The sequence below is a fragment of the Trachinotus anak genome, unplaced genomic scaffold (assembly GCF_046630095.1).
Source record: "Trachinotus anak isolate AG129_WGS33_773 ecotype Australia unplaced genomic scaffold, CSIRO_AGI_Tana_v1 ptg000010l, whole genome shotgun sequence".
Lineage (NCBI taxonomy): Eukaryota > Metazoa > Chordata > Actinopteri > Carangiformes > Carangidae > Trachinotus > Trachinotus anak.
In genome coordinates, this window is record NW_027273861.1 from 9529651 (window position 1) to 9552274 (window position 22624).

The 22624-nt window shown below is 42.2% G+C and overlaps 1 protein-coding gene across 3 annotated transcripts in view; it reads right to left on the reverse strand.

Moving 5' to 3' along the window:
- The window catches only part of ralgps2 (Ral GEF with PH domain and SH3 binding motif 2), a 70177-nt gene that overhangs the window by 33463 nt on the left and 14090 nt on the right, over window positions 1–22624 (reverse strand). For 2 of the 3 annotated variants that reach the window (XM_071487376.1, XM_071487374.1), the window contains exons 2-8: window positions 16729–16837; window positions 14242–14372; window positions 13899–14006; window positions 13243–13293; window positions 5001–5084; window positions 1663–1752; window positions 1469–1561 (exon numbers count right to left, since the gene is read on the reverse strand). In XM_071487376.1, the coding sequence (XP_071343477.1) occupies window positions 1469–1561; window positions 1663–1752; window positions 5001–5084; window positions 13243–13293; window positions 13899–14006; window positions 14242–14301 (486 nt within the window). In that variant the 5' untranslated portion in view covers window positions 14302–14372; window positions 16729–16837. Of the gene's footprint in view, window positions 1–1468; window positions 1562–1662; window positions 1753–5000; window positions 5085–13242; window positions 13294–13898; window positions 14007–14241; window positions 14373–16728; window positions 16838–19167; window positions 19323–22624 lie in introns of all 3 variants that reach the window. The other variant, XM_071487375.1, reaches the window with a different exon arrangement.

Below are 22624 nucleotides of genomic sequence, written 5' to 3' on the forward strand. Positions count from 1 at the left end.
ACAGGAGGGGCTGTGAGAAATACAATGGAAAAGAAGTTTTCCAATAAAATGACCTCATTTTAACTGCATTTGCAGTTAAAGTCATATTCAGAATGAGTAATATCTGACACACAACATGTGTATCTGTATAAACACTAAAGAAAAAGCCAGCAACTCAAAAGTGGGGGAGAGAAAAGACAGACAAGACAAGTCAGACAGAAGTGGCTGACACAGTGTTCTTTGTAAGAACTGGCTGCTGGTTCATTGGATGTCTGGTGACAAACCATCAGCCAGCTACAAGTTTACACCTTCTCCTTTCAGTGTTCTCAATCTTTAGTCACCCTTTGACAAAAGTAGATCAAACACAATTTTTAAAATGGCAAGTGGATATAGTCAGCCCTTAGCTGTTAACTGTTTCACATGTTTTTATTTGTTGCTAGTTTGGAAAGTAAGTCAAATACCTGTTAATGTTCTGCTTATTATTTGCAGTCATCAGTGTCAGAATAAAATACAGTTATGTTGGTAAAACCATGTGTGTTAGAAATCGTAAACCGAACACCCGTGCCAAAACATTTTCTCAGACTAAACAAGCTTCTGAAATTCCTCCAGCAGGTTATTTGTCTTAATAATGCTCTAAAACTTGCACTTATAAGAACACCAGGCCAGAGGCAGAGAAAAGAAGCCTGCAGCTGCAGGTGGAGACAGACTTTTGTTTGCATACTCGTATGTGTCTGCTTGTGACGTCTACAGACGCTAAACTGCAGAGTAGTTAACTTTTGGACCACGGCAGCGGTAGTGAGGCATTAGACCGCAGTCCGGCTGATCAGTCCACAACAACTTAAAAGCCTTCTGACAATGAGATCGTACTAATGATAGCTGCAGAGACCAAATGTGTGGTCTCCTCTCAGAGTCAGGTGTGCTTTGTCCTGGCCATCAACAACATCATTTTTTCTGTGGACCAACCCGAGTATAAGAAACTGCCATCATTACATCAGAGTCTCATTATGTCATTATGGAACATCTACATCTTCAGCATCTGGCGCAGACTGGTTGTCCCTCGCACATTTATACTATTGACAATGAAACAAAATTTCCTGTATAAAAAGGTCTACAGCGTCCGCTACGCCAAGAGCTGATCAAATCTGCACAAAGGTGCCAAGTATTTCACGATGGGACAAATCTGCAGAAAACACACACAACCTTCTCTTAAAACCTCAGCCATTCAAAGAGCACATGATCCAGTGACGGAAGCAGTTCATTAAATTCTCATTTTATCATGAAGTTGATTAATTTTAAGTTTTCTGAATGTCGTAAATACTCCGTAAATTTTTCCTAGCTTTCATCTGGTCATGGCATTAATGTGTAAGTTTTTATTCCCCTTTGTTTATGTGTCCAGTGTTTTAGTACTGATCTGTGTGACATCCCTGTTTACTGACAGCACTCTACCAATAAACCAAACTTGCTTCCACAGTAAAGTAAATATACTCACCGCCCATGTTTTAGTGAGCCTGAAGATGGGAGCGCTTTGCAACCCCGACACCACAGCCATGACAGCATGGAGGTTGTTCATGTCACACAGTTTCTATGAAAAGTTAAAGTTCATAAAGGATACAAGTTGAGTTCACACTGCAAACACTCATAGGGGTAGAACAACAGTGTCACGCTGTGCATAAATGTGTGTACCTTGGCAGTGCGAATGTAAAGGCTCAGCACCTCCGCTCTGATCTTCAGCGTCTGCGCATGGAGGATCTCTCTCACCACCCAAAAACTCGTCTAGATTAAAACACACACACACAAAGATATTACGGCACCAGGCAATGCTCACAAACTTGCCAAAAATCAGACCCAGGATACGGCAGAATTGATGACACAGAAAACTTAATCTCTTGGGTTACAATTTTTTAACGGCACAATGAGGATTTCAGGTTTGTAGGAAGAAAGACAGGGAGTTCTGCCTTGTTAAATGTTCAGACTTTGAGACCAGAGCCAAGGCCTGCAGACAGTCATGACAACTCTGGACTAAAACCAGTTTAAAGCAGAGCAGGAGAGCACTGGGCAGACTGCTAACAGGAACGCTCCATTAGAGAAGATTAGAAATTAGGTCTTGAGGAAAAACAAGAACTTCACAGGAGAATCCAGTTGATTCCAACTGATTACACAAAAGATACACACCATAACTCCTGATATGTCAACTGAGAAAGGTGGGGGACTGTGTGTGTGTGTTCAGAGTACTTGGCTAGACCGAGAATAGTGTCGGAAATCTGTCTCTCTGGGGAGAATGCTGCTAAGCCAAAGTTCTGATTACACGTACACACACACAGACAAATCAATCAGTGTTTAAGCTCTGGGGAGAGAGGGAATGGAAAGAGGAAAAGGGAGAAGAGTGAGGGAAGAGAGGAGGTAATGGGAGGGGAAGTTAGCTTCAACGCCACAGGGCTCTGAGGGCTTTCAAAGCCCACAGCTGTCTGCACATTGTGTTCTGATAAGACAGGCAGACTGACCATCTCTGCTTTTTAGTCTGACGCAGACAGACTTTTACCTCATTCACTTTCTGAATTATTCTCTCCCTTTGCTCCTCGCCCATTCTTCTCTGCTGTCCGCGCTTGATTAAGTGGCCTTGTCTATGTGGTCAACAGTATTCCATTAAAGCCATAGACCACTAGATGTGTGTCTGTAAATCAGGAGTGTGTGTGTGCTTCTCCAGCTACATTCTTGATGTGCATGACTTCTAACCTACTGTTAACTTTTCCTACTTTTTCCTGGAAACAGCCCTGCAACTTGTTTTTGTTTCAGGGAAGAGCTGAGGAGTGAGGAGATTAATTCATCCAGCCTCTCTCTCTCTCTCTCTCTGATACACTCAATCAAACTCAGTTCAATCTACGCAGGTGGTGTATCTCCAGGGCCATATGTGTTTAATTTTCACTAGTTCACACGGAGAGGTCCGTGATGAAAATCGACAGAAGATACATAAATGGTAAAGCATTCCATTTTAATTTACATCTTTTTCTTCGAGACAGCAACCTCAAAATAAAGAAAAAAACATTCAAATCTATCTTCCATCTCCAGTGTACAGTAGACTGGAGTTTCCATTGACTGTAAAATGAGATTCCAATCTGGGAGCGAAAACATGCTGCAGTTTCACATTTAGTTTCCTCAGTGTTTTAACTTAATATCTGAGGTCAGTCTGGACAAAGCACGTCTCTGAGATTCACAATACCGCGGAGGTTCATCACAGAGCGCGTGTCCTCGTATGCCTTGGCCCTCAAAACTGCACAACGATGAGATCACTCATGACGACAGTGCTGCACATAGGTGCATAGACGAGTGTGTACGTGTGACTGAAGAAGGATACAGGGGCAGTACAGACAGGGTCCCGTCTTTATGGATGTCATAATATGCCCAGAAACAAAGATCACGTCTTCAGGGCTGTGTTTATGGGAGTGTCAAGGTCCTTCAGAACAGAGCTGCGACTCTCCAGCACGTCAATGATCATAAATAAGCGGAAGCAGACAGATCCAGCTAAAAGCTGTGGATCAACCCATTTAATGGCCTGAGGGGAGGAAGGGATGGGATGGAGTTGAAGATCTGGACAAAAAAAGGGGACAACAGCTGGTTGACAGGCTTGAGGTGATGGTGGGTCTGCTTCCTGATTTTCTAACGGCTGTTCAGTGGTAGAAAGTAAATTAATATACCTAACAGTGGTGTTCAGAATGACCACTGCCCCATCAGTGGTCAATGAGCGGGAATAAGTTGACGATGCTGCTTTTTTTGCATTTACAGTTGCACTGTAAACAAGTTGATGCTCATTTGAGGAGTATATTAGTCCTTTACTGTTATCTGGTTGCACAATTTACAGAGTAGCCATATCTCAGTATCATGTTGTCTAGAATGTGAATAATACTCCTTGCACTACATATAGGCAACATACAACATGATATTAATATAATATAGCAGAGATTTTTTTTAAATTGAAAGTTTCTGCATTTTGTTTTACTTCTTCTTTTCTGGTTAGAACATAGCTTTTTCTCATTTGGTTATTACTGCTTGTTATGATTTCTGGATAAAGACAATTGTTTGTTTACTACTATACAAGCTACTGATTTGTATTTACATAAAACCCAAAAAGACATTGATCATATGCATTATGTGATCAATGCACAGTGTTATTTTGAGTTATTCTCTACTTGCTGCCTGCTGAACAGACTGGCCACTTTTCTTCTGCTCCACTGGTTCCCAAAACGTAGCGCCAGCAAAACTGGAGGAAGGAATATGGCTGTAGCTCATGCTAAGGAGCTTTCTGGGACTCTCTGCTCTCCCAGTCCAAGTCCTATTATCCAAAAAGCTCATTTTCCTTGGCTCCCAGCAGCTGAAATGTGTGCAGCTAACATCTTGAATCACCGTTTGGGATCTGCTATACATGAAGAAGTTTCCACAGCAACACATTCTTGTGAGATCATCTCATATTTAGACTGGAGGGCAGTAAAGTGGATCTTAAAGGAGCCTGGCAAAAACACTGGAAGGTGATTCAAGGGCATGGTTGCCCCTTACATCATTACCCACAGCTTCCTGTTGATGATTTCACAGGGCACTGAGGGAGCAAGCCATACAGACTCTTGCATGCATTTGGAAATGTGCACCACCCTGCAAAAGCACATTAATAACTCCATGAAGGCCAGAACCAAAGAACCAGCTACGGACAAAATATCCTGACTTTATTCTGACCTCTTTGACTTGGGGACTATTTATGATGTACATGACTAGTGGAGTCAGTTATTAGGAGTAGCCCTGACAAGCAGGGTTTTAAAGACAACCACCTCTGGGAGAGCTAGGGTGATGATTTGGCACTTGTAGGGTGAAAGAAGAGGACACAATGGAAAGAGGAGTTGTAATCTCTCCATTCCTTGATGGCCAAGGCTCATAAATCTTTAACACTGCAAGAGGAACGTTTTTTTCTCTGCCTACTCTCCTTTTTGGTTGAGAGCTGAGGTAGTACTGAAGTGCAAACTGTGTATGTGTCTCACCTGGTTGAACCTGCGAGTAAAGGCCACGACATTTGGAGCCGAGCTGTGCTTCTCCTTCTTGTTCCAGCCACAGCTTGACAGCTCCTGAAAACATACAAACAATCAGGGATATTAATATTATGCACAGATCCAGAAAACCTTTCTGTGTACGTTAGAGATCACCGGAGAGAAAGGCTGAGGACAGAATCCAGTCAAAGGCTCAGACAGATTAATGAATGACAGCAAAAGCGAGCAGGTAAAGCGAACACACTCTCTCTCAATATGAAGCTCTGTGCTCATTACAGAGCGTCATGATTCCCGCAGCAGGTTTTGTGCAACAAAAATAAAGACTCCTAAAAATGTTCATAAACCATAACAAAAATAACTTAAAATTCAATTCAAGTTTGTCTTTATAACAAAATTATATTATTGATTCACTCATTAATTTATTGCGGAATTGATTCATTGTTCAGAGGTATTTGTTGAAGTACGTCCCTCTATGTACTGTATCACTTCATCACCATGGGATATTCAGTGGTCACTGCACGAAAAGCACTGTGGAGCCAACAACATAAATAACAGCTAAATCCCAATTAGTCAGGCCAAGGTCATGTTAGTGGACCAGCCTGAAACAGCCACAGCTGAATGTAATGCAGAGATGTCAAACTCTGCACGAGGACACACAATGCACTTTGCTGAGGAATACATTTTGGTTAAAATGTAAAATATAAAACTCCACAGAAGCACTTTTAATCCATAAAATGTAAAATATTGTCCATTACATCAAGTTACAGGTAAATATTTTTTCTGCTAACTGTCAAAAAGCTGAAGCTGCACTTTACATTTACACAGAAAAGCAGCAAATCTTCAAATTTGACAAACTGTAATTAGTGAATATTTAAATTCTTTCACTTTTTAATTTCTTTTTTAAATAACTTTAACATAATAATCAAGTTGCTGAAGTTCTAATTTGCTGATAATGTGTCAACAAGCTAATAAATGTCATATTTCTGCACTTCTCCTACTGCTAATCATTACAAAGTAGCAGCAGCTGTGGAAGCAGAACTTCTGAGACTCATTTCAGTTCACTTTATTAAAGTAATGGCGGTGATTCCGGACCTCGATCACAGAAAATTCCAACATCACACAAATACAAATAGGCAGTCAGTACCACGCTAAACTCAGTTTGGCCTCGGCCACTGTCCTCACTGATGAGGTAAAAACAGAAGACCACACAGACATCGCAAGGGGAACCCAGACCCTCCTTTGGCCCCCGCAGGCTGTCCGGAGGCCAAGGACACTGACGTAACAGTAGGAAAAATGTTGTGCAAGCTCTCTTGTCCTAATCCCTGCCAGCCCGGCCAACTTGGGCTACAATATGAACAGCTGAATCAGGCTGCAGCTCCCCCACACCATACCCCCAGTGAGACCGTCTGATCGTCTGGAAGCAACAGCCTCCACCAAAGTGCTCACAACTCCCTGAGCTGGGTCGCATCAGGACGTCTACTTGCAAAAAGAAGTCACGCTCATTCAAAGGTGAGTCTCTGAGTCGTTAGAGGCAGCCAGCGGGGGCAACATATCAAATACAGATGTTAAAAGCAGACTATCATGCGTGGGCGAGGTGATGTCTCGGGACCTATATTGCCTGAGACAGGTAGAGGAAAGGAGGAGAGGAAAAGGGGGGACAGTGGAGAGAAGATGAAGGGATAGTATTAAGATATTAAAAACACTGTAGACGAATCAGCAGCATCTTCCCACAAGGTTTACAAGCCTGTGTGCAGCCTCCTGAGAGTCTGAGCGCGTTGTCCATGTCGCAGGATGTAGTAAAACCAGCGTGTAGCAGACTCGTGTCTGTCTCACCAAGGAGAACTCATTGTTTATTTAAAATCTGTCCTTTTTAAACAAGCGCTTCCCTCCTTCCTGCCATCGTGTCAATCATTCTTTTCTTCAACTTCCACACAACTTTGGTGATGATTCTTAAACAAAGACGTTCCATAGTTACTGGGAGGTGGGTATGTTTGTGTGTCTCACAGCTCGGACACCACCTGACCACCCAGGTAGGTGATACACCCAAGAAGAGACACGCAGACGCTCCTACACCTCCCTCGCTCAACAAGACCACAACATTTCAACAACTGTCACTGATCCTTCAGCACTGGACCACCTAGGCCTGTCTTTAATCTATCTATCCACCCCTCTGTCCATCTCACTTTGCCTGAAGCTGAAGTCATTTAATCTCTATTGTTCTTAAGTTGTTATGTAATAACCAGTTGTCTCATGTGTATTTAAGCAGCAGGGAACTGAACAGCTTGTCCAGAAACTATGAAAATTTTATTTCCTTTTTTTATTGAGTTTGTTTTATTTATTTCCTTTGAGACATCAGAAACACCGGCCACATGTTTTTTAAAAAATCTGATAACAGTTGAGTCTTTAGAGACTTTGACGAGGGAGATGTGGTAAGAAGAGGGTTTTAAATGCTGCTGTAAAAGAGTGCAGTAAAAAAAAAAAAAAAAAAAAAAAAAAAAAAAAGCCTTTCTCCGCCAGACCACAGACAGCCTGTCATTTCCACATGCTGGTCTGGCCGAGCGGCTTTTTCATTATAGCACAGTCCTATGGGGCTGCTAGAGGCTGGCTGTATCTATGCTGTCGGGTATGTATGGTTAACATGAGGGCTGTCCAGGAAAACTGACATCACCTCCAGTTACAAGTTGCAATTAGGGCTGTCACAATATCAGATTCTGACAATATGACTACTGGGGCCAAAGAATTCATAACAATGTTATCACAGAAACATTCATCTTTAACTTTGTTCACTGAGTGTTTTGTCTCTTTTTTGGCAAATGAATTGGACTCATACAAGTGTAGGAAGGTGGACCATAACTGTACAAAAACATACACGATAACACTTAATGGATAGTGATAGGGCAACCAGATGAACTGAAAAGATCCACAAGGCACAAGATATTATCAGGTGTGTATTATTAGCACGATATCAACATTTCATTTTTGAAGTATGACGGTTATCACAAATAATCAGTATATCACGACATCTCTAGTCGCAGTCGTCAACAAATAACTGATGAGGTAAAGAGTGTTTTTATGTATCCAACCAAAGATATCAACAGAGACCAGAGTCTCAGACTAACATGAACCACACCAAAAGTTTACACACACCAAAACATCTCCAAACTAAAATTTAAATGACCATTACTATACCTCGTTATCTCTTAATGCTGCGTTTTGTTTAAACCCAAGTGTAGATTGCACTCTGCTTTACAAATACATTTTAAGAAGTATTATATAAACAGAGGTAAAGACTGAATCAGACAGACAACCAGCTGCAGCTAAACCACAAATTGCGATGACCTCATGTGAGATACCGCAGCAATTCCTTTTGTTTTTGTGTACACTGTAGATGGAAAACTCAAGTGTTGGGGTCCCGGAGAATATTTAAGACAGGCCACGGGCCAAGACAGGAAGGGCTGATAAAGGTAAGGAACAGGATGGAAAAAGCAGAAAGATGAGGAGGGGAGGAAGTGAGACTGAGAAAAAAAGATTTGCTGCAAGAAGAGAGGAGATTGTGGAAATAGATTTGCAGAGGATGACAGGAATGGAGTGCAACAGAAAATCTGCACAGTTGCTGTACTGCACTTCAGCTCGTCGTGAGACAAAGGAACCCCGATCCAAGGGCCAGGTTGTGCCACTGGTCTAGAGATAAACCTATTCTCTTTTGTTCTGGTGAAACAGAAACAAAAAGAACACAGGAGAAACAAATAGATGTGATAGAAAAAATAAAAGTGCATCGTTGTCTCAGTCGGGCATCTCTAAACTATAGACCTGGCAGAGACCTGTAAGCAGCCAGCAGCAGCCTCCGTTACCTTGCTGTGCACACCATGGAAAGAATGAGTCTCCCAGGAGCTCCCTTAGTACATGTGCTCTGTGTGGTTCTTCTGGTAGCACAGACCATCTGTCATGGCAAGTGAAACCACACTTGGCACGTTTCTATATGAAAATTTCATGGTGCATTTGCTAAACATGAAATCATCATAATCAATTACTGTTATCTGCTAAAAGAGATATTAAACATAATAATGTGTTTTGATGCGGTCCTCCCCTACACCACTGGCACCTTTTTTGAAACTCAATCTCAAACTTTGGACCAAATCCTCTTTGAGGGGGAAAACTTGTCAGTGAGGTTTTTCTTCCAAAACATTATTGTCTTCACCTCCCGCCATGATTAATGTGTACTGACCATCGCGCTGACAGACTGTAGTGTAGGTGGGATTCCCTCCTGTGTTTGTTGTGTAGCAATTACTGTCCAATCCCTACAGAAAAACAACATGTGCAGACCACAGGTCCCAACAGAGAGCTGTATGCAATGTGGGTTACAGTTGTGACCATGTGGCAGAAAACAGTATATCTAAAGAAAATGTTTTTGTGTCTCACAATCAGTGCTGTAACACATTAAGCCTGCAGGCGAGACGGGCCTGACGACGTGAAACATTACCTGCCTCCAGCTACAAGTCACTGTCTCCTCCGTGACTCTCATGATGCTTTCAATCTGTTCAGAGGAGTTCTACGCTGGGTGCAGACGTGAGGGGCTGACATACTTCTCAGCAGTATGTCAAATGCAATCTGATAGCTACTCCCAGAGAACTGAGGCACAACCTGCTAGCCAAAGCAACTAAATTACTTACTTGGCTGTTGTCATGGCTGTGTGTTAAAAACAATGGCAACCCTCTTTCGAGTCCCTTTACATCACTCAATCTCTCTTTTCCATTCAGCTTCTATTTCATAAACATCCACTTGTAGATCATCAGCCGCACGTCTGATTACAAAATTAGAAACGGCCCACTGGGGCTGGAAACAGCTCTACACTAACCTGTTTTCACTTACACATCATTTTACTCTACATTTCTCATCAGCTGATCATCTATACTATAGTGAGCTATCCAATCCAGTTCCCTCTTGATGAACAGAACCGATCAATGCTAATAACCATTAGGAATCACTGCATCGTAAATTTAGATGAGAGAAAAAGATTTAGCTACAAGTCCCTCGCATCCTTTTCCCTCTTCTCTATTATCCATCTTGTCATTTTAATGGTATTTCACTCTGCAAACCAACAGCCAAGAAACACATCAGCGATTCAGCTGAGGGTTGTAGATTAAACATCGGTCTGCGCTGCACTATAGATTATTTTACCATCAAAAAATAACTTCTGCTGTTCCCATCAATTATACCTGCACTCCAAACAGAAGAACTCCAGACTCTGACCATTTTCAAATTCTTCACCATCTTCTGTGTACTGTGTTCACAGACAAGAATCATGAGTATTGTGCTGGCGAGAAGGAAGTTTATTCCAACAATCCCCATGCAAGGCCAGTGTCTTGTGAGCTGTCACTTTCGTACCATTGAAAGCAGATGTGTTTAGATTCTGCATTTGTCTCTGAAGTCTACTGTGTCAGAGCAGTAAGTGTGCTGATCTTTTATACCTGCCTCTCTTGAGGCCTTTCCAATATTAAAGTTATTTAGAAATAGTGGCCTCTCCAGTCATTATCCATTACTTTTCCCACTTTAAATATATCCACAGCTTGTAAGAAAAGAGGACAGTGAGAATGATCCATGCCTCCTGCCCAGAGGGTTTGGCCAGATGTAACCCCATCTCTTCTCACTGTTTTTGGTGTCTCCATCCAAAATTCTTGTGTTTTTATTGCTATTGTGACAGACAGCTATCTTTTCTTCCTCATCCAGAGGGTTTGTCTGGACCTTCCAGGCTTTCCTCCATACATCTGGTCTATGTCAGCGCTCGGAAAACTAGAGTTAATAAGATCCTCATCCCGTCCTACTGAAATATTGTCTGGGGCAATTTTCTCGACTCTTGCCAGAGTGTCTGTTTATGTGTTATGTACACATGTAAAATGTCCTAAACACAAGCATTCATACTAGTGTCTGGACTCTCAGTCTCAGAGTACCATGGTGTCTGGAGTCTCAGTGCAGAAACTATGGTAGTCTCTTTCTCACAGATTCACATTATATTAAGACAGTTATGATGTGTTTATGGAGAGAGGAAAAATAAAATCTTAAACATAGACACCAACAGGCCAAGTCTTAGCTAGTTTATGGTCATTTCAACTATTTCAAGCAGTCAGTACAGTTATTATGGAAATTACCGCAGCCTTGGAAAACCAGAAAAAAAACAGTAAAATCAAAGCAGAACATTTAAGTCATGTAGAGGACAACATTTGCACCAAGCAGCCAAAAGGGAAAGTTTACTTTACCTGCAGTAACTATGCTGTAAGCGTGCAGCAAAATCATTTTTGATCAGTGGAACCACAGAACAGAAACACTTGGAAGTTATCTGGTGGAAAATGTGATTCCTCTCTTGTTTGTTATTATGCAAAAAGTCCAAATATGTCAACTTGAAACCGTCTGAAGAACATCTGGACATGTCAGTTTAATGCAAGAGACTCCACTGGAGATATCAAATCCAATCGAAGGTTGACCCCCCCTCACAGCTATTTTAACAAATGAGAATTACAACATCACGTCATGGAAACTTTGCCTTCTTTCCACTCTCTCCCTCATCTTAAGAAAATGATAGGGCAAAAATGAAAATATTTGTTATGTCCATATTTGTTCCCAATTTCTCAGTAAGTTCTACTTTAGTTTCAGTGTGTGTAGATTTTAGTGTAACAGCATTTAAAGGGTGCTTTAAGGGCAAGAATGGGCTGCATGTCAATAAAAACACTATTGCACAACTCAAAGTTTTAACCAAGTTATTTAATATTTTCCTATTCAGGCAGTGAATGGATTGAAACAGCAGGTGTACACCAACACACACACACACACACACACACACACACACCTGCTCTTCCCATCATGTGTCTGTGAGACTGACAGCAGTGGAAACTCAAGTTGAGTTTAGTTCAGTCATAGCTGTGTTGTGAGACAAAAGCACAGTGAGGGCAGGAAAAGCCTCGCGAGTGCAGTCTGTCCCTGCCAGGATGCTGCTGGGTCACTCTGCATACTGTACACTCTGCTCCTTCACTCCCTCAAGACTGCAGCTTTCAACTCCTCGTCAGCCCAGAGTGAGCACAACAGTGCCTCCAAAATGCCCCCTTCTGCTCACTTTCCCCTGCATCACTCTTCAGTCCCACTTCTACTCCCACCAACATGGGAATCTGCAACAAGTGAAACCAAACGCTGCCCATCTGACCCTAAAATCTTCACCCAGAACCCATTATTTTCCAAATTGCTGCAAATGACTGAAATACAGTGACGCATTTTTATTAGGCTTGTAAATCCCACTCAGTCAGTTGGTCAGTCAGTGAAACCAGACTGAACATGGGAGCATGTTTGCAATCATGAAAACTTTCAGTAGCCAGTGAAGTTAAGACGTGGGGATGGGGGTCCAGGAGATATCAGTGACTTCCCTCTGGGTGAAGAAACAGCAATACTCCAAAGACAAGCCCTAATGAAAGCTACTTAGGTACTTTAATCTTTAGTTTTTTCCATTATTCAGACAAAACAAACTATTTACAAGACTGAAAAAAGGTCAAGCTACACTATAACATTGCTATTTAAAGGAGTGAGTGTGCTGTTAGCTGAGATGAGACAAGTGTTGCACATGTGCAATAGAAGAAGTCAGACTCCACCACACCACGCTGTGCTGCGGTCTGTATCCTGCTTTTATAAGGCCACAGCGGCCAACCTTAAACACAGGTTATCCATGCCTGCTGTCAGGAAGGGCCTGACAATCCACACGAGAAAAAGCATGAGAATACACTGGCTCTCACTGTGGTGACAGACAAGGTGTGCAAGACTGGGTGAGGTACAGATATGCTTTTTCTGCATAACTTTGATATGTGTCTCTGCGTGGGAGGTGTGATCACAGCTGCTGCTGACATAACTACTGCATGGTGACTGTGCAGCAGAGAAATAGAGTAGGAGAGAGGGGCAGAGAGACTAAGACAGCAGATGGATGGAGTCAAATCTTAAATATACATATATGCAGTTAGATAGATACACATCTATTCCTTATGACACATTTTGCTTATTGATTTATATTTTGTTTGCATAATTAGAGAGGGTTTTATTTGATTTTAGGCACAATTCAACCTCCAAAATAATGACAATGTGTTTGAAAGGCGTAGCTACCTCAAAAGTCCCAATTAACTTCTCACACTAGATGTAAAAAAAATGACGACCAAATAAAGCTGTCAACTTCTCTCTTCTCTCTATAGATCTGATAGCAACTCACCTCTGGTTGGATGGCTTTGAACACAGGAGCATCCATGAGCGTAATCTGGCCCTGGAGGAGGTGAAACACGACAGTTATTTTCATACTAGGTCACAGTGACAAAGTTTGCATTTCCTCAAATCCCACACACCCATTTAAGACTTTGTTGTCTTTGATTGACAACATCTTTAAACGCCTTCTGGTTACACCAGGGACAATGTGACGTGAAGATAAGACAGAGAAGATACAGAGTGCCCTCTTGTGGTTGAAAAGCGTAGAACAGGATACAAAAAAAGCATTGAAATCAGTTTACGGACATGAAGAGGAAAATCGTTTTATTTGATCGTTATGGGAAAACCTCAGCAACATTATTTCTCACTACAAGGTAAGACTCATTCAGCAGCAATATGATTCCTGTTTGTTCATAGTTGCTGTGGAACGTTTGCGCAGAGGCAGCCAGGGGAAATCTATCTGTGGCTGCTTGGCACTGCCAAACAACATCAATTATTGCTGATCCAAACTCTGACCCCATTTCCTCCTCTTTTATCCCATCCCCTCCTGTCTCAAGTCAGCACATCACAGTTGTGCAAACTGAACATTTCATTCAACACTTCCACATGCAGACAAAGACAAATGCACTCGCAAATACACAAAGAAAACACATTAACTTCACTTACTGCATATTCTTCAGGAGTGACCTTAAGCACATCAAATACGACAGCATCAAAACTCTTCTTCAGCTCTGACGAACCCTTATCGCTGAGAGATTCGGAGCTGCTGCTCCTCTGGAGGGCAAACAAACAAACAAACAAACAAACACACACACACACACACACAGACACACGACTTGATATTTCAGTCAGGATAAACACTTAACTACATCCTGTCACATAGTAATCATGCAGTAAAGCTTTCAGTGTTGAAAGATGTTAGCTGAATGCACAAGAAGTACTTTTCAAAATAATTCTTGTGCATTCGTCTAGCATCTTTCATCACAGCGGTGGGCTAGCGAGTGGGCACCTCTGAGACTGTTGCAGCGGTGGTGGTGATGCTTGATTGGCCATTAGGGAGGTCCATCATTCCCACACCATCTAGCTCTAGCGCAGGAGACCATTCATCATCCTCAGCTGTAGCAAAGTCTGCCCGGCCCTCTGGACACACACACAGACACACACACAGACACACACACACACACACAATATGTACAGTGGGTAAATTTTGCACCACATGCTGACCATGATTGCCTGCATATACAGCAGACTTATCACTCAGCTTGTAGCAACAGCACCACCTACTGGATGTATTGAGCTGATTTAAGTGTCCTCTGTCATAATTGGCTCCTCACTGGACTATCAAGCTAAATCCACCCTCAGAAAATCAGTTACGGTTGAAATGGTGGTGAAAGTGATGAGGGGTTCAGCTATTGTCCCAGCAGGCATGTGTACGCCATATGGACACACACTTTCACAGTGTGTCATTTAGTACACACAAGAGAGGACAGGACAGAAGGAGCTTAGGCTGAGCATTAAGAAGAGCTCTTCTGTGAAAGGGGTTTGGAGAAGCCGGCTGTCCGTTAGAGCCACGACACTGAACAGCTTACACCCAACACAGGAGTATGACCTGCTGCCACTCAATGACTCTCCAGCCTGAACTTAACTACTAAACACAGGAAGGAAGTTTTTAGATTTGTCTTTTGCCAAGTGGCTCACAGAGCATAATAAGCACATCCTGAAACTCTGCAGACACTCGCACTGGATTTTAACAGCTCACAGACACACAAACACAAACAGCTGCTGGAACTGTCAGTTATCAGAAAAAAAGAAACATTTATTCACTTTTTTTTCCTGAAATCCTGGGGAGTGTCATTAAGTGGGTTTGTTAATGCTGAGTATCTGAGGACTATGCTACTATTGATAAATACCATATTACTGTATTAACATGATATTCTCTTTAGCATGGCTATTGTGAGAAGACCATATAAATCTAGAAATATGAATAACAAATACACAACACAGGCTACATCAGTCCAAAATGCAATCTCAAAATTGCCTACTCTCTCTCACTAAATGTCAAAAACACACAAGGTATTTAAAGCTGCATCTAGAAAATGTGTTTTTTCTCTTGATAAATTACTTTAAGGACTAAATCAATTCTCAACACTGTCACTATTTAGTGGTGAATCAAATGATCAATAAATGGTGTCAGCATGAGCATTAGTTCATGAATGTTGCACAAGCTGCATTCATTGTCTTCTTTAAGTGACCGTAACCAATCCTTGCACCTGTGCTCAGGTAGCACTGTTCATTCAGTATCACTGATACTACTCTCAAAGTATCAGCCCAGGTATCTGGAAAAACACAAACTTAACATTCACATGTTATCTACGCATGAATATGTAGACAGAAACACAACAAAAGATTATTGTTTGTGTTTAATGATCTGATGTATCATGAATCTTAGATTAGAGGCACAGTGTTTAGTTCTTTTCCAGACGGACTGAAATCTCAGCCGTGAATGATTCTTATTAGGATATTTTAATATTCTACAATATTCTCCCCTGCACAGAACTGAGACACCCCAGAGACTATTCTCTGCCAGAAACACACTGAGAGACAGTAATGAAAAATAAGGAGTCGCTTAGAATACTGAAGGCCAGTAAAGGCATCCCTTGTGTACTTGACAATGCAGGCCTGTGTGTGTGTGTGTGTGTGTGTGTGTGTGTGTGTGTGTGTGTGTGTGTCTTTTTGGCTGCTTCAAGGCTCAAGCTGAAATGGCCTGTGCTTTAAGAACCATTAACTGCCTTCTACGGTTGCATTCTGCTCAGCCAAGAACAAACAGCCCTACATCATGTCAGCTTCTCTCACATTGTTTGACAGCAGTGTATAATTGCGCTGGAAGCAACAGCAGTCTGTGTTTACAAGTCTAAGTGTGTCTGTTGTTTATAAAGTCATAGATTTGTAATTACCTTACTTCCTGGCCTAATATCTACTGTATGCGTGTCTTGTCCTTTAGTCTGACGTGACCCTGGACAATTATGTAAAACACCACTAGGGAGTTTTTCTTATAGTTATCACACACTAACACACAACTCAGCATCCTCATAAGTTTGAGAAAATACTGTTATAAATGTGAAAATAACACATGCAAGTGTCCCACATAACCAGTGATTATCTTGTCATTCAAAAATACACCCTCAAATATACACCCTCTAAACATAACAACTCCACTCATCATCTACAACTAAACTTTACGATCAAAGTCATCAAGATTGTCGAGTCTGAAACACTTTCCTTAATATCATTCACTGAATTCCATCTACACTCCTGTGTGTGTAACACAATAAGCAATGTACAGTCATGTCTGCTCCTGCAGCTGTGATGTGTCCAACTGTAATCATATGCTAATGTGATTAAAAAACAGTTAGCCTACAACCCTGCAGGCCCGCAGATCCAGTGCTGTCACCACGCCTTGAAAAACAAGTTGTCCCTGAAAAGAGTCCATACTTACCAGCTGTATGTCAGATGGGCATAGTGCTGGAAGTGAGGTTGAACTGTTGTTCTGTATTGCTGTCTTTGTCTATCGGGTCCTGTCTCCTCGTGAGGCTGGCTGCTGTTGTCTGTGTGAAAGTGAAAAGAACAAAAGAGAGAGACGGAGAGGAAGGCAGCATGATTCTTCTGAACATGAGGAGAACCCACGCAGCCATCAGTAACAAACACAGCCAAAAAAAAAAGAAAAAAAAAAAGCAGTAGCTCATCTGATATGTGTAGGTGCTTAACAAATCACCAGCCATTGCAACAGATGCTAATGAACACTTCTGCTTCCCCTGAACCATCAGGTTTTAGGAACCATTAGCTCAGAAATCCAGGGGAGAAGGTCTGCCAGAAGTAACATTAACATGAAATAAAACTGCACCAAAACTTCTTTCTCAGGAAGTTGTACATTATAACAATGATTTTAATACTTACGATATTGCAACTTAAGATCATACAATTACTTATACAATCATAATATCATTCCATTTTGTGTGCAGATGTACCAATCAGTATCAGACTGATACATAAGTGCTATATAAATAAACTTTGTTTGCTTTCCTCTATCATTTACATTCATTCATTTATCAACAGGTGCTGACTCAGTTTTTTCAGTTTTAAAACTCCACAGCATTTCTTGGCCATGCTAGCTTACATAAATGTGATTCCACGTAGTTCTAAGCAGTAAGATATAAAGATTTTAAATTTGGGGAACAGGGAGCACTGACACTGGATGGGTACTCAGTATTATCAGATATCTCTAAACAATATATCAGAATTGGTGTCTGAGAAAGAAAAAGATTGGTCGGTACATCCTGAATTAAATGTCTGTAATGCACCTGAACTAAATCTGAAACCTGTACCTTTCAAACTTTGGGTTTAATGCTCTACCGTCTCAGTTTTCAACAAATTTGACTTGTGTTGTCTGCCAGAAAAGGACAGTGCAACAGGAAACAGTGTGATATTTTTGTGATTCACACTAATGTACCACACATTTATTCTCATTTATTAATTTGTTCGTGGGAAGCAGTGACTCACTCAAGATTTGACAGTACGTGATTCTAATATGATCTAGACTCTTTGCACCAACTTCATGCGTCAAGCCTAAATCTTATCTTTCTCAGTGCCTCCACACTTAAGACATGACTAACATTAGCCAGTAGGTGTCTCACTACTCTATGAGATAAAGCCTGTGTGTTGGACTGTGTGGGACTCAAGCTAGGCCCTGTACAAATGTTGCATGCTGGCAGACAGTAGTTGGCCTTTAGCCATTAGGTATGGGCTAAGATCTTCTCATCCCCTCCAAGTTGTTATCATGCTGGACAGGGGTACAAAGCTCACCAGCAGAACAAACAGCAGATTAACATTTCCACTGACAAAGTTAACTTTAAACCTTTGCTGTAATACGCCTATACATTCTTTCAAAGATCCCATTTGATGAGAAAACACTCTCCCAGCGTTTCAGTTCGGTTTCACAACAGGCCTGATGAGCGACACGCTTTTGTGTTAGGAAAACAGAAATCACATCTCTTTGGACATAAACTTGACAGACTTTGCTCACATCTATGGTTTGTGTGTCATTGTCACAAAGCAGGGTGTTGAGCTGCCTATACGCTGAGCAGCATAAACACCGCCTGGCAATGGCTTGACTGCTGTCAGTCAGTTTGCTCTGTATCTGAGCTTCCTTGTCAATCATGATTTCAACCATCCCAAACAACCAGTTTACATCCAACTTTACAGCTCCTTACGACGCCCACACCTCCAGCTATGCTAGTTTAAAAACATCCTCCCTATCCAATCCTAACTAGTCAGAGTCCACATTCTCTGCTCTGGGCCACAATCATGCAGCTCTGAGAGTGAGCTGAGCTGAAATGTGCTGTCTTTGGTGACATTATTCCACGTGGTTGAGTCAACATGGTTTGCTTCCTGAGCTTCGAGTCAGGGGAGGGTTTAGCTGAGGGAATATCATAAGGTATATGTGTGTATTTGGGAATGCTGGGAATGTTAGGATGGGCTGATGATGTTTCGGCCTAACCAGGATAATACTTCAGGATGACATGACAGGGATTAGAGGAGAAAGCAGAGAATTTCAGAGGAAGAGTGACAGAAACTGGAAAGAGTCATGTAGGAGCTTGTAGCAGAGGATGCAATGTCGTTAAGCTACATGTGACTCATTACACAGCGTAGCAGGTGCTGTTGAATTAGGCCCCTCTGAATCAGCTGCCTCTCCCTCGCTCTAGTCGCGTTTCTTGCTTTTTGACATTCACATGCTGTAGTTCAAACACAAAGGCGCTGGCAGCCTAGCAGGCATCACTACTGAAGGGCACAATGTGCACTAGCGAGTGCTTCTGTGTGTCGTCATGCACATGCCGGCATATTTGTGCATGTGACAACACATTCCACATCCTGCACTGACCCTTTACATTCCTGTCTCCGGTGGCCCTGAAAGCAGGTCTGCACCACCTCCATTTGGCATGTCCTCTGTCCTCCTTACGCTGCTCATCGCCTGTCCCTTCCCTCTTCACCTCGACCTCATTTTACTGCAGCATCAGTCTTCAAGTGAAAGTTTGTCTGGATTAATGGACAATCAGAACATTTTTCCATCAGGTAAACAACTGGATATAAATATAGAGCAATAATACTTACAGCGGCAACAACTCGGCAATAAATTAATTAGTCAGTCGGCAGAAAATTAAGCGGCAACCATTCTGATTGAAAATTCTTTTACACAATTAATTAGTAAACAAAAATGACAAAAATGACAAACATTATCTTATTCCACTTTCTCATTGTAAAGATTTTCTGGTTTTGTTTTTCATGTGTGAAATTGTTTAAGTTATTTTCCAAGCAAAACTACCAAACATTTGATGGCACCAGCTTCCTAAGTGAATATTTGATGTTTTTCATATACATGTTTACTCACTGCTCCATGTCTGTCCCAACACGAGACACAAGCTGCCACAGGTACACACAAACATAAAGGATTAGTGTGTTGAGTGTGTGTGTGTGTGTGTGTGTATGATGGAGGGACCTTGTTTGTGTGCCCCTCAAGTGTGATCAGGGAAAGGTCACACGCTTTGCGACTGTGAATAAAGCATCAGACGTGAGATTTCTGTAGCGTTCAGCATTAACAGAGTCCTGTGTGAGTTCAGCAGCTTTGACAGATCTACCAGTCCCTGCCTGCAGCTCTGCAGGCCTGTCTTTGACACCTTGCAGCCCCACGAGCCTCACTTCTCAATCTGCTCAAAAGTTTGTGTGAAAGCACCACAAATGTCCCACTTGTGCTACAACAGAGAACAGGGTCCTGGCCTTTTCACTGCACAATCTTTCACTGCAGTAAAGAAAATCCATTTCTTCTTTTGCTCCACTGTGCTTTATGATAAAACGTACAGTACCTCCTCTTTGTCACTGTCTGGATAATGCTTGCACTGTACTGGCACATGCTCTCTGTTTTGCCTAGCAGCTTGATGCATTTGAAGAGCATGCCGCAGATGCACCAAAGTCAGGGAGCCAAAGTGGGTCAGTGTGTTGAGCTGAGCAGTGAGGGATGTGACAGTCCATTAAACTGTGCCCTCTTCTCTTTGGTACACACACTATACAGCACACACACACACTAAGAGCACTCACACTGTTCAGAGCTCTAGGCCTACAAAGTCAAGGTTGTCATCTTTTCCACTACAAAATTACTGTAGTAGGCCTCATTGTCAGATTATGAGGAGACACTGTATGAGCCCCCCCCCTCCCCTCCCCCCCTTTCCTTATCAGGAACAAAAACAAGAGTCTATTACTTCTAACTTTGATTGTAACATTAGTGAAGCCTGTTCATCACCAGAGAGCCAGTCAGTGTGTTTCAGTAATGCTGCGCCAGCAGAGGCTAGATTTAGGTTCTCACTTTCCCTGGGGTCTAGTCAAGAGAACACCATTGATCTGGAGATGAGTGGCCGGGCTGATCACACACACACACACACACACACACACACACTCTCTAATAGCCTGCACATACACACAGTAACACAGCATGTGGCTGCATGTCACAGCAGTTCGATATTCACTGCTTTCACCCAGCAGGTTGGCTGTTCAAGCAGAGATTGGTGGCACCGGCACAGCCTGCGGAGGAACAATGGTATGTGTATCTCTGCGTTGTTGTTGAGGGAACACAACCAACAGCCCCTTCACACCATCACTTAACATGCCGCTAATGTTCAGATCCTACTGAAGGTCAATAAATGGACAGAGACGGCTCCGTGACAATTTGGACCAGTAGGTGTGGGAAAGAGGGAACGCCCACGATTATGACTGTAGGTAGGGCAGAGGCAAAGCAACAAACTGCCACAACTCTACAGGTACAAACACTTACATCTGTGGAGAAAAGCCATGTGCTCCATTTGCTCAAATTTTGACTACCAGTCTTTGACCATGACCTCCTAGAATAAGGCATCTTAGTTTTAATCCTCTCACACAGAACAGGTTCAAAATTTTGCACCACATATTGGCATCCCTGTCACTTAGTGAATGAGCCCTCTATACTGTACCTCTCCGTCCCTCATACACTCATCAGTGCTGACAAGAAGCCTGTGTTTATCTGGTTTATCATAGCAACATGATGCAAAACAAGAAGAAAATAGTTTAATAGTGCCATACTATTTCACAGTAAAAGCAAAATCAATAGTAACAAACCCAATGACACTACGCAGACTTTCCTCAGCCTGCCACTGAACCAACTGTGTCCCACCCTCTCACACATTGAGCCATCGGTTCATGAATATTCAGGCCTGTCTGTGGCTGGAAATAAGCATGAACTAGTGTGAAAGCAGAGCACCCAAGGGCACAGAAAGGTCTTACAAAGCAAGAGACAAAGCACAAAAAAGTGTGCAGACAAATTTCTAACTTTGCACCTTAAAATATAGCTGAACTTTTGAAAATTGCAGTATTTGTCGATGGTCCAGCTTCATGATATTTATGTGTTAACAGATTATACGTGTTGAGGCTTACTGGTGAACACTGCCGTGTTTTAGTAATTAGTCCTCATATATAATCAAAGCTTTGTTCTCCATTTTCACAGCAAACAATTCAAATTTACACAGACAATAAAAAACAGTCACAAGGCCTGTCAGCTGGATGAACATTGTGGTGAAGTGCAGGTCAGCTGATTCTTATTCTGCTCACAGGATAACAATATACAAAAGACATGATGTATGTGAAGGAGACACATTACTAAAGCACACTCATACACCTGAACCTAGTTTAGTAGATCTGTCTGCAAAATTCCACTAGGTCTAAATCAGTGTTGTAGCAGCAGCTTGCACCGTGGGGTGTGATTATGCTTTTTTTAGATACACTTGCCTCTCTCTCTCTCTCTCTCCTTCTCCCTCGATCCCTACAGCTCTCTGGGTTGATAATTAGAGCTCAGGCTTTATAGACAGACTGTTCAGGCCTGTCCCCGCTTCTGTCTTTCCTCCTGGCACATCCCCCAGTGACACAGACACACTCTGAATGTACTACTCTCACAGACCTACACCCACAGTCAACACTCTTCTGTAGCCCAGCCCAAGCCTACAGCTAGAGGCTGCCTTTGAAATGAATAAATACTTTTTAAAAAACTACTCTAAGAAATAAGACACAGGCCGGTATTGATAACAGTATCTGGTTATCCATCAAGTGAACCGAAGAGAGGTTACGGTGCCAAGCTTGTGAGTAGTGGCATGTGGCAGGGACCCAGAGCAGCAGGCTGTCACGTGTGGGCACAGCATTGGCCTACAGTTTGTGTGTATGTCTATATCTGTGTGAGTGCCAGCTTCAGCCTGATTTGTGGTCCAAATGGGAGCAGGCAGGCAGCCCAGCCCAAATTCAACTCTGCTTCTGAAGTCTGAGCG